Source organism: Chionomys nivalis, chromosome 7 (genome assembly GCF_950005125.1).
Source record: "Chionomys nivalis chromosome 7, mChiNiv1.1, whole genome shotgun sequence".
In the NCBI taxonomy this organism is placed as follows: Eukaryota; Metazoa; Chordata; class Mammalia; order Rodentia; family Cricetidae; genus Chionomys; species Chionomys nivalis.
Window position 1 is genome coordinate 16,127,645 of NC_080092.1, and position 12,532 is coordinate 16,140,176.

The 12,532-nt window shown below is 42.2% G+C and overlaps 1 protein-coding gene across 1 annotated transcript in view; it reads left to right on the forward strand.

The window, feature by feature from the left end:
* The window catches only part of Fbxw11 (F-box and WD repeat domain containing 11), a 104,950-nt gene that overhangs the window by 67,011 nt on the left and 25,407 nt on the right, over positions 1-12,532 (forward strand). The window contains exon 4 of the mRNA XM_057774413.1: positions 3,926-4,151. Within this exon, the coding sequence (XP_057630396.1) occupies positions 3,926-4,151 (226 nt within the window). The remainder of the gene's footprint in view (positions 1-3,925; positions 4,152-12,532) is intronic.

The following is a 12,532-nucleotide window of genomic DNA, read 5'->3' on the forward strand; positions in this document are numbered from 1 at the left end:
AGGGAAAGGTCCTTACTAGTAGTAAATAACTTTGGAGTTTTCTGAAAGATTCCAGAAGGGCAGTATCCTAAAATACTGGCTCTTTGGCCCAAGATAGACCACGTGGAAATTCTCCATCCGGGAATGGTGGAAGCTTTTAGCTTAGAGCCAAGAGCAAACCGGTCAGAAGGGCTGCTTTTTTCCGTTTGCCTCCCTCCCCCACCCCCACTCTGCTCTTCCTATAGGGTACTTTCTCTCATTTCAGTCTCTTGTGGATCTCTTCTTTTTTTTTTCCAACCTCCCAGGATTTGTGGTGGGAGTCTGGGGACATGCAGACCTTCATGTTTTTACTAAGGATTCTGATAAACATTTTCTTGTGAGGACACGAGCAAAGGCATGTATAAAACAAACAACAAAGCAAAACAAAAAGTTACCTGGGCTCTTTGGTTAGAAACTACAGAGGTAGGTTAGTTAGCTAGAATAATATACACACAAATTTTAAAGGAAGTGAAACAAGGTAAAATAATGCCAGCAGGGTTTGTCTGAGTTCACCAGGGAGCTGGAAGGAAAAGCTGGAAAATGTGTATGTACCCTGTTTGTGTTTTTTTGAGCATCAAGTTCTTCCACATCTGCATGGCCATAGTTCTCTTCACTGTTGACCTTCAGTTTGCAATGACTCCCAAGTCTTTAGCATCCAGGTTTCTTCATCTGTCTCTCTAGTCAGTTACTCGGTAGGAAACCCGATGGTAAATGAAATAACAATCCTTTTGCCTATCAAATGAGAAAATAGGTGTGAAAATACTGTGTGAGTTAGGAAGCAAGACAAATGCAGGCTGTTGCCATAATTGTGTTTAAGCTGTAGTGAAAGCAGATGTTCTGGGAAATGGTTGAGTAGAGAAGGAAAGGACACATGAAGTCTGTAGGACTCCACAGTTGGCATCCTACACACACGCAGCCTTGTTCTTAGTGTGCTCCCCTTTCCACAGATGATCGTGTTCATAACACCGTAAAACTCCGCAGCTGCCTTTGTTCCTTCCCATCATTCAAAAGCTGCCTCTCTTTAGCGCAGCCTTACTTTACTTAAAGCGGAATTGTAGTGGCCACACTGTAGCCGTTCCGTGTAGATGGCGTGTTGTAATTTGCATTACCAATTACTTGCAGTTAGGCAGTTACTTCTATTTTTTCCTGTTATAACATTGTGATAACTGCTATGCTTAAAATAACATAGACATCTCCTTTTATGCCTGTTGATATTACAGCAAAGAATTTTTAACTTCATCTCAAGTTCTTCTATTGAGTAGGTTAGATGGGAATGTCTTTCAACAAACAAAACTTTTAAATGCCTGTTCAATGCTGCCCTCTGGTGGTAACAATTGAATTATTCTTGCTCCCCGGATTGGAGATGGCCTGGAGAGTTAGTTGGACATGAATGGTTAAAGTAAATTAAGTGGAAGATAAATGCTTTCCGACCTTATCTCTAAATATAGAGACATAAAAACTTACTTGAGATACAAAGCTGAAAAGATTTTTTGGGAGGGGGGGGGTCAAGGAAGGCCAGAAGTTTCCATTGAATATTTAGAAGCTGTCTTTCTTCAATGAGTTTAGTAAATACTCTTCATTCCACATAAGATATCGGTAATAAAAACTCTTCATTCCACATAAGATATCGGAAACAAGTTTATAATGGAATTAATGAACATTTGTAATTCATCTCGACAGGTCTGAACATCCTGTTAGTATATATGAGTAGACAGGCATCAGAGGAACAATGGACAAATGACTGGGCAAGTGTATAACAAAAGCATTGATGTGGTTGGGTGTTGGTGGCGCATGCCTTTAAGCCCAGAACTCTCAAGGCAGAGGCAGGTGGATCTCTGAGTTTGAAGCCAGTCTGGTCTACAAAACGAGTTCTAGGACAGCCAAGGCTACACAGAGAAACCCGGCCTTGAAAAACAAAACAAAACAGAACAAAACAAACCCCTGATGTGATTGTTTTAAAATAGAAGGTGCTATGCTTCCTAGCATTAGTAATGTTTGTGGCTTTGAGTCTAGGGATGTAGACTAAATTGTTGTGGTGTGCAGGGTGTGTCTGGTTGCGCATAATGTGAGTATGCAGATGTGTCTGCACATTGAGTGTCTTCTGTTATTCTCAGCCTTACCCTTGAGCTGGGGTCTCCTGCTGAACTGGAAACTTGCATTTTCATCTCTCCTAGCTAGCCACCGCGCTCTGGCACCTGCTTGTTCACATGCCTTCATGCTAGTGTTACAGGCATGTGCAACCATGCCTGGAGTTTTAGTGGATGCTGAAGATTTGAACTCAGGGCCTCATGCTTGCACAGCCCAAGTGCTTTTACTTGCTGAGTCATCTTCCAGCCTCTAGATTTTTGGATACTGTCGTCCAGAAGTGATATTATGGCTTTTTTCTTTTTCCTTTCTCTAAGGCAGTAGTACTAGAATTGAACCCTCCCCAGTACTTTATCCAGAGTCCTATGGTTTCAATTAAAAATTTTAAGTTAATTAATTTAATTAACAGATACACATTTTATAGTACAATATGGAAGCCACAGGACAACTTTCTGGAGTCAGTGATCTCTTTCTATTAAGCGGGTTCCTGAGCTATCTCATTGGCCATCAGATTAGATGACGCTGCTATGCAGGGACAGGTAGCTGGAACTGATGAGAAAGACATTGCTGTAAGGAGCGCATTGATCATATAGGAACCACCCAGGATGAATACTTTTCCGAGTATACAGGAGTTACTTTGGACTGTTTTCTGAGGAGTAGAACAAAAGAAAGAATGGAAAGTCTAAACTGTTTGGCCAACATTTATTAGTCATGGGAGCTAATAAAGAGGGGGTCAACTATTAGGGGAAAATGGAACATTGAAGATGGACTTATTTTCATGCTCCTTCTTCTATTGAGATAGACGTGGGTTCTCAATGTCTTCCTCAAATTCAGTCTGGTCTAGTGGACTCTGCAGCACTTAGGAACTTGCTAGAGATAACAGTTTCTAGGGCTCTCATCCAGATAGACAGACAGAGTCTGTGTTGATAGGCTCCAGCTGCTAATACCTGGAGAATTGTTAGCATTACTGTACAGTAGCCAGCCAGCCCTGCTCCAGTTGTAATCATACTTGCCTATGGTCAGCTGCAGTCTAAACATATTAAGTGAGCTGGGCGGTAGTGGTGCACATCTTTAATCCCAGTACTTGGGAAGCAGAGGCAGGCAGATCTCTTTGAGTTCGAGGCCAGCCTGATCTACAGAGCTAGTTCCAGGACAGGCTCCAAAGCTACAGAGAAACCCGTGTGGGGAGGCATTAAATGAAAAATTTCAGAAGTGTAGGGGGAGAAGGTATGTGCATATTCACATAACATCATAGCATATTGTTTTAAGTATTCTATTGTCAATAATCTTTTATGCATAATTTATAAGCTCAGCTTTATCATATATATATATATATATGCGGAAACATGTAGCATTTAATATTATCCATGGGTCTAGGCATTTAGCTGAGGTCTTGGAAAATAACTTGAGTATAAGAGCGACATTAGCTTTTAATTTTGAAGAAGTGAGACAGACTACTACTAGCCAACCAGATGCCACCTTGTCAAGTTGGGCAGTTCCTCTAAGATGATCCTTTCCAAAATGACTTACCCAATGATGGGATGGTGTTGTGGAATTGCACTGGGGAATGGTGAGCTTACACACCAGTCAGCTCTGGAAACTGCTGCAACTTCAGCAATTACTGTGGTCATTAATTTGAGGATATGCATAGGCCCTGGCTATGTTTTAATTATGAAATGAATGAAGAAAGAAATTAACAGAGAAATTGGTTTAGGTTAAAACTAGCATTTTAAGGTTAAATCCGTAGGACAAAAAGTATTTCTAATGAAATTGGCGAAAGACCTTTCTAGCTAATTATTGTTTCTTTGTTTTTCCAAAACAGATAAGTAACGGAACGTCATCTGTGATTGTCTCCAGAAAGAGGCCGTCAGAGGGGAACTACCAGAAAGAAAAGGACCTGTGCATTAAGTACTTCGACCAGTGGTCCGAATCGGACCAGGTGGAGTTTGTGGAGCATCTCATCTCACGGATGTGTCATTACCAGCATGGACATATCAACTCCTACCTGAAGCCCATGTTGCAGCGGGACTTTATCACCGCCTTACCAGGTAATCATGGTTGGCCTGACAGTTGCCGAGCAGTGCAGGGTGCCCAGTCCTTGAGCCTGGGGAGAGCTGAGTGGATGTGTGTGGCTACCCTGTGACCAGCATTTCTGGGGACATTCACTGTGTTGTGGTTAGATTTTAATCCTTCCTCAAGTATCATATATTAAAATCCAGTAGATGTATTTCTAAGAATTCAGGCTGTTCCTGTGATTGATCACATGACAATGTTGTTGCTTCTTTTAGTTGCTTTTTGTTCTTAAAGATACACTTTTTAGGGCTGGAGAGATGGCTCAGAGGTTAAGAGCACTGACTGCTCTTCCGGAGGTCCTGAGTTCAATTCTCAGCAACCACATGGTGGCTCACAACCATCTGTAATGAGACTTGGTGCCCTCTTCTGGCCTGCAGGCATATACACAGGCAGAACACTGTATACAGAATAAATCAATAAATCAATAAATCAATAAATCAATCTATCTTTTTCTTTTTTAAAGATACACTTTTTATTTTGATATGTATACAGTTTCTACTTTACCTTTACATGTAATTTTAAAAAATGTATGGAGCTGGCATGGTAGCTCATGCCTGCTTTTCCCAGCACCCTTTAAGCTAAGTTGGAGGATTATTTGAGGCCAGCTAGGGAGATGCAGACAAAGACACACAGGTACATGTGTTCATACACACCTCTGCTTTCCCTTCTGTCTGCATCTTGGCAAGCCTCACAGCTGGTGTGTTCTCCTGTGTCTGAGGGACGCCTTAGGAAACGGCTCAGAACCGAGGAAACGATCGTGTGTCTTCGTTATGTTTCTTTTTATCCCCCCACCCCCTTGGTTTTTTGAGGCAGGGTTTCTCTGTGGTTTTGGAGCCTGTCCTGGAACTCGTTCTGTAGACCAGGCTGGCCCCGAACACACAGAGATCCACCTGTCACTGCCTCCCAAGTGCTGTGATTAAAGGTGTGTACCACCTTCTTTTTCTCTTTTTTGTTTAGATTTATTTATTTTATGTTTCTGAGCGTTTGTATACATGTGTTAACCATGTGTGTGTCTTGTGCCCATAGAGGTCAGCAGAGTGTTGGGTGTCCTGGAACTGGAGTTAGAGGTGGTTGTGAGCCACTGCGTGTGTGCTGGGATCTCAACCTGGGTCCTGTTAAACAGAAGCAAGTGCTTTTAACTGCTGGGCCGTCTTTCCAGCTCTGTTGCTTTTCTTGAAACTTGCTTCTCTACCCACTCCTCATTGCCGCCCCACCACCCTCACTCATGTATGTATTCTCATAGGTACATTTTTCTGGCTAAGTTTTGTTTGTTTGTTTGTTTATTTATTTATTTATTTATTTATTTATTTTTTAGAAAAGGGCTTTGTATTTATAACAGTTTTAGTTTTGAACAAAATTCAATGAAAAGTACAGAGCTCTTGTGCTCCTGCCTGTGCCTTCCACAGGGACACCCTCCTGAACTGTCCGTGCATTTATGTTCATGGGTGAGCACAGTCATTCCCAAATCCATATTAGACCTTAGGATTCACTGTTGGAGTACATCTAATGGGTCTGGGCAATAGGTAAACCTGTATCCACAGTTTCATTTAAGGTAGGTTCATTCTGCTTTGGCTTGTAACAACTTTTTCCTTTCTAATTTTGAAATGTTTCATCTTCAATTTGGCTAGGTAAGATGTAGAGCTCTGACTCCTGAAGGGAATACTGGCTCTTCTTTGATACAGTGTAGTGTCCTTATTGTCACCATGCCAGTTCAGGCCTTGGGACCCCCACCGTGGCCCAGTGCTACTGTGCCAACCACGTCTCAGGGAGCAATGGGCGCTCAGCTCTCAGTGCTTTCACAGCACCTGGGACCCAGCTGTGCTCCTGGGCCTGGAGCTTGGGCTTCAAAGTGACGGAGAAACTTCTGACTTCTCTGTGCTCTTCAGAATTTCAGTTTATTTTCTGCACCGGGAGTGTAAAGAATGTTTGAGAGTTAGCTGAGGAAGGCTGGACTCTGCTGGTTTTTGATGCCAGAATGTTGTTCTGTCTCCTATTAGTTGTTTTCCATTAATGTCTTTAGAAAAGCAAATAGGGCCGGGCGATGGTGGCGCACGCCTTTAATCCCAGCACTCGGGAGTCAGAGGCAGGCGGATCTCTGTGAGTTCGAGACCAGCCTGGTCTACAGAGCTAGTTCCAGGACAGGCTCCAAAGCCACAGAAAAACCCTGTCTCGAAAAACCAAAAAAAAAAAAAAAAAAAAAAAAAAAAAAGCAAATAGGAACCTTTTCCATTCAGAATTACAGCCTTTAATTGCTTAGTTCAATTTCTCATTAGGCAGATTAGAATGACAAGGATCAGAAGAATAGGGTGAAATGCCTTTGGGTCACATGGCTTGTTTGCCCTGTGCTATTGTAAAATGATAGTGGACAGGCATTGGTTCAGAGTTAGCAGAAAGGCTAAAATCACTCAGTTAAGATCCTCTAGGAAATCCTTAACTTAGCCCCGAATATTAAATAAATGGTTCATAACTGTCTTAGTTTGCTAGCTATTGCTATGCTCAAAAGCAACATGGAAAGGAAAGGGTTGATTTCAGCTTACAATCCTCCATTAAGGGCAGTCAGGGCAGGAACTGAAGCAGAGACCACGAAGGAAGGCTGGTTGATAACTGGCTCACTCTCCTGGCGTGTGTTTGCTTTCTGTAGAACTCCAGCCAGTGTCAGATTGACAAAAACCCAGTGCATAAAATTCACTTTTAATTGTGGAGGGGGGGGCTTTCACTGTGAGAGAGAGAATGGTATAGGTGAATGGATTCGTGTGTGTACCTCCTCTGTTTGTAGCACACACAGCATTTTTGTCGCCGGGACTCCAGAACCTTGGTCATTGAGCTGCTCCAGGAAGGGTCAGGGAAGCCTTTCAGTTGATGATTGAATTATTCCTCTTCAGTGACTGTGGACTAATGAGGCCAAGCCTCATTCTCTCAAGCAAATCTGTTTGTTGTTTGTTCTGTTGTTTTGGTTTTATTTTCTTTCCTCTTCTTTGCTTTCCAAATAGTTAGATGTGGATGATTGCCCCTTATGGTTACAGAATAGCCACAAGGTGGCGCTGTTGAAGTTCCCCTGATAGTTTCAAGAGGTTCCTCTGGGGAGTGCACGCACAGCCTTGGAGAAGAGACAGAACAGATGAACATGTGTTATGTATATAAATATGGTTAGTATAATTGCATACAATTCAGTTTTCATTACAGCGAATTTTAAGGCATTGTCCATATCTCTGTTAAAGTGGAATTTTGTGGTATAGAATGTTACATGAAATGAATGGACTGTTGGCTGGGACATGGAAATATTTCTGTTAAAATGCTATTTGTTTTAACAGGATTTTATCTGAACATATATACATATGTCAGTGTATTTCATACTTGAGAATCTACTAGCTGGGAACAAGTTGATTGTGTTTGTGACTAGTAGACTCAAATTCAACCTGGCATATACCAGACCTATGCTGGGAAGATAGGTCTGTGTGTGCTTATGTAGGTTTAATAAGATGCAGAACAACTTTTAATCATTCCACTAGTTCAGTGTTCAGTCTTTTCGATAAGTACCTTGAGTTTGAATTTTTACTGTTAAGATTGACAATCACTTTAAACTTTGATTGTGAAAAACAGTTCAAAAATTGTCTATAGTTTTGGCTTTTTTAAATGCTTACTGTGAACATTGTACCTGTCAGTATAGGAAAAATGGAAAATGTTTGTGGTTTCTGGCTCCTTTTGGTTCAGTGGAAAAAGTGATAATTATGATATGCTTTTCTAAAATCATGGTAAATGTTTAGTCTGCAATGTCAATTTCTGCAGGCTGAGTTTGTGGTTTGTAAGAACTGTTGTTAAAGGGGAATTTATACATTTAAAATAGAGGCAGATTGTACTTCAAAGGGGATGATAAGTCTTGCTGATCAATTTGGTGAAGTATCTGTGCAATCAAAAATGTTGGAACACTTAACTTCCTGACCATGGCTTATTCATTTGTCTAGCCCCCAAGTAAGGACAGAAAGCCATTATAGACTGTAAATGTGATAGACTAGATCAAAGGTCACAGTAGATGGGCAGAAATGAGCTAAGACTTTGGGCTGGATGCAAGGCCAAAGACCCAGCATCACAGAGTGGAGAGTGTGAGCGTGGAGTTAAGACAGCCCTAGGGTTCACACCACACTCTATATACCTCACCTCATCTGTGTGGCGAGAGGATTAAAGACAGCGTGTGTGTCGTATGCCTTGCGCCTGGTGGGTGCTCTGTGTAGGTGTTTCCACTGTCGTTAGGTTTTCTGGATAGTGTCATGGGAAGCTCTTGGATTTGTGACCTGTGCTTCTTTTCCTGCTTTTATAGCCCTTAGAGCTACATATTCCCAGGAAAGGCATCCACACATGGGTTGTAGGTGGTTGTCTTGTTTTAAAAGGTTTCTAACTTCAGATTTTGTAACCAGAGCTGTGACTAGGGAAGCAAGGAGCAGCAGAGCTGGAGAGGAACGGAAGTTTCTTTACAGCTGTTCTTTGAAAGGTTCCTAAAGTAATGGAAGTTTTTGTGTGGTCTAAGCTGCTGTGTTAGACCTGCCCTCATCAAGGGCATTGAACTGGCATCACACATTTGAAGTTCATTTTGATATGGTGATTTTTACACATTGAATTTTGAAATCGGCACCTTTTAATTGTTTGAGTTTATTGCTGACATTTTCCCAGATTCTCACGCGGCGCCTGTAATTAGCATCAACAACACTTCCAGAATTGTGCGCGCAGTGTCAGGCTGCGTCCAGAGGCAGTGCTGCGTCCTCATATTGCCTCAGGAGGGGAGGGGCCTCACTCAGCATGATAGAGTAATAAGAGCCAGGCGCACTGTTTAGAAAAGTACTTAGTTTAACACCCCAAAGCACTTCATTCACCCTGACTAAAAGATTGCCTTGTGTTCAGTGACCTCCTTTTCCTTAGTGGACTTGAAACCAGAAAGTTCCAAGATTTGTATGACTCCTCAGGATGACTTCTGAAGAATCTTCTCTTCAGTGGCTCAAGGTGCTCCAATAGAGTATTTGATTCTTATTCCTCCAAACCATTTCAGGAATATGGGGCTTATACTAATAGAATGGAAACTGTAGCTATGTTTTCTTTGCAGACTAAGACCATAGTAGCCTCCTTGAACATCCGAATCAGCTAAGGAGATGGGAGGGGACAACTGAGGACATTATTGAGTGTCCGTTATCTGTCTGGCCCTTTATGTCTCTTATGTTATTAGACTTCCCATTGGACTAGAGAGATTCCTTCCCTGTAAACTGGGTATTTAGAGTGCTTGTTTGGAGAGTTACTTTGCAGATTATATGTGCTAACTCCTTTCATTACTCAAGATCATTCCTCTGTTATGACTAATGATATCCAAAAAGAATAATAGATTTTCTTATGGCCATTCACATAGCAGTTGACTGAAACAAATGTAAACCAGGGTATGTGGTTAACAACTGTTACATTTCCGTAAAACTAAAGCATACTGACTCCTTTAAGGATGATGTGAATTTAAAGTAGCAACCAAAAGAAAGGAGCCTAACCTTAGGTGTCACTAGGATGTTGTTTAAATGAGCTCATGATATTTGGGTGTTTTTTTTTTTTTTTTTTTTTTTTTTTTGGTTTTTCGAGACAGGGTTTCTCTGTGGCTTTGGAGCCTGTCCTGGAACTAGCTCTTGTAGACCAGGATAGTCTCGAACTCACAGAGATCCGCCTACCTCTGCCTCCCAAGTGCTGGGATTAAAGGCGTGCGCCACCACCGCCCGGCCGAGCTCATGATATTTGAAAGAGGAAATGTGTAAGGGATTTATGTATGCAAAAACTTACTGGTGGCTTAGCTGTGAGGAATCAGTGAGGAGGAGAGATCCGAGGCTGCATGGGTACCCTTGCTATAAACCAGCAGTCTCCAAATTGTCAGGATTAGGTGGCACTTCCAGGAGTATGGACCCCTAGGCTGCTTTCTCCAGAGGCTGATTCAGTAGAAAGTCTGAGGGATCTGTTTTTGTTACTGTGCCTTTGAAAATCAGTGACCCTAACTGTTTCTAATCTAACACATGGCTTTAGCATCTTTAGCATGGTTGCAGGGTCTGGCTTATTAGTAAATTGGAAGTTTGGGTGCTGTTCTGGTTCTTCACAAGTGATGGGAGCCATTGAGACCGGGAAAGCCAGCTTTCTAATGCCTACTTGCCTTGCTGTTTGTTTCATCTCTCCAAGAATAGAGGATTTGAAAGGAGAATTGTTTTGGACATGTTTATAACCAATTAGGAGGATCTAGTTAGTGATGTGGGAGTCATGTAAAGTGGACTGTTAATATCCTATGTAGGGCTAGAAAAGGAAGTTCAGTGAGCCCCCAGAGTTAGAAATCCAAAGAAGAGCTAAGTAAGTTTTCTCATGGCTAGAGAAATGTGATTAAACATGATTTTAATGATTATCGTTAGGATGAGTATAGATTTCAGTTTATGACAGCTGAGAGATTCTGGAATTTAAATCCATAGTTTTACCTATGGTGGGGAAAGAGGTGTGCCTGTGACTACACATAGATGTAGGGGAGGGCGCGAGCACGCCAGTTCCCAGGTGTTTGAACTTTGGAGAATGGTATCAATAACACTAAGCTTCACATCATGTCAGATTATACAGAGAGAATTGAAGACAAAGTATCCAATCACCTGGAGGGAAGTTACAACAAAAGAAGGGGTACGTGCTTACTTGATGGCATAATGGTAATAGAAAAAGGCTTGTTTTCACTCTTATTTAACTTAGTTCTTTTCCTGAGAATAATGCTCTTAAGCAATAAAGAAAAGAAAAATTGTGACCAAGCAGAACATGAATATATTTAGAAATCCTGCAAGCACATTTGCGGGGCAGTGACAGAGCTTGGGACTGGTGTTCAGAACCGGGTAGTTCTGAGAAGAGTGTGTTGGTGCAGCTGGGCTAATAGTCTTATCTGATGGTGCCCAGATGGAACTGTGGGACAGCTCTCCAGGGTTTAAGAGCTGGGGAAGTGTTTGTAGGATGTCAGCTATCATACTGGATTTTACTCTTTAGTAGATCTTAATTAAAAAAAGTTAATTGGCACCTGAAAAGATTAGGTAGGGTATATAAGCCTCAAAGGATGAATGCAGGATGTGAAAGATCTTTTGGCTCTAGGGTTATGAGCTGGCGGTTAATTTGTTTATGTGTGTTTTGTCGTTTTTCTCCACTGAGAATAGACTGTATATGTTAAGAAGGGACCCAACGCAACTGGTGCCAACCTGCAAATGCAAAGTTGCAAACCTAGTAAGTACCAGCAAGAGAGTGAGCAAGTAAGCCAGATTCAGCTGGTTCCTCTTCTGCCTGCTCTTAGCAGAGTCAAGGTCAGAAGAATGGTCTAAAGATGGCAGTGTCTTGATGAGAGCTTCTCCAGGTGTCTCTGAGGACTGACTTGACAGATGTGGATTGAACATATTTAGATGACTTAGAGAGCTGGTGGCCAAGTGTTAGGACCCTTGAGTATTATAGGATTCATCAGTGATAGCCTACCGGGGAAAGCTACTGTCCTGGGTGCTGTCCTTGGTTCTGACCCATTTCTTATGTTTGTTCTCAAATGGGGGTAAAAACAATCTGTTCACTCACTATGCAGGTCTACTGAGCAATACTCCCATTTCTGGATGCTCGAGGCTGAAGTGACTAGGTCACATGGAACTTTTGACGCTGAATTGTACTCAGGATAAGGATAAAGTGTTGCTGACCCCATCCCACCAGTGGTCACATCAGAATTAAGGGGACTTGTTTTAATAGCAACTGGGGAGAAGGGCGTAAGACTTTAACTTGCAGCCATCTTGGGAATCTGCTAGGATGTGGCCATGAGGGAAAGAGGTGACTCTAGTAATTCTAGTGTACAGGAGAGCAGTGGTGCCACGTGGCCTTCATTGTCAGGGATGGAACTTGGGGCCTAGATCTAGTCCAGGGTAGAATTATTACATGGAGGGCCTGGAAACTTGTCATCAGCAGTGTAACTATGTCGTTTTGAACCATGCAGGCAAGACAGCGTTCCACCTGCCCCTGGCTAGTAACACTAAGCTTAGTGCTGCTGAGCTTGAAAAAGAGAACATCAATCCCCAGGGAATGCTGCCTTGCTCTGAAATCTTTTCATCAGCTTGCTTTCAGGTATTGTGCTAAAGGGTGGCTGCCGCTGCCACCACCTCTTAGTAGAAAACCAAGAACAAGTGTGTTTCAGGGTTTGGTTTGTGTCATAGAACACAGTGTGCACAGTACACAGTGAACTTAGGATGTGGAATTCGAACGTTCCAGGCTCAGGGATGAGTTGTACTTCCTGTAGCTACAGAGGACACACCTAGAACTACAGGGAGGACTGTAACAGATGGTGACGGTACTGTGCATG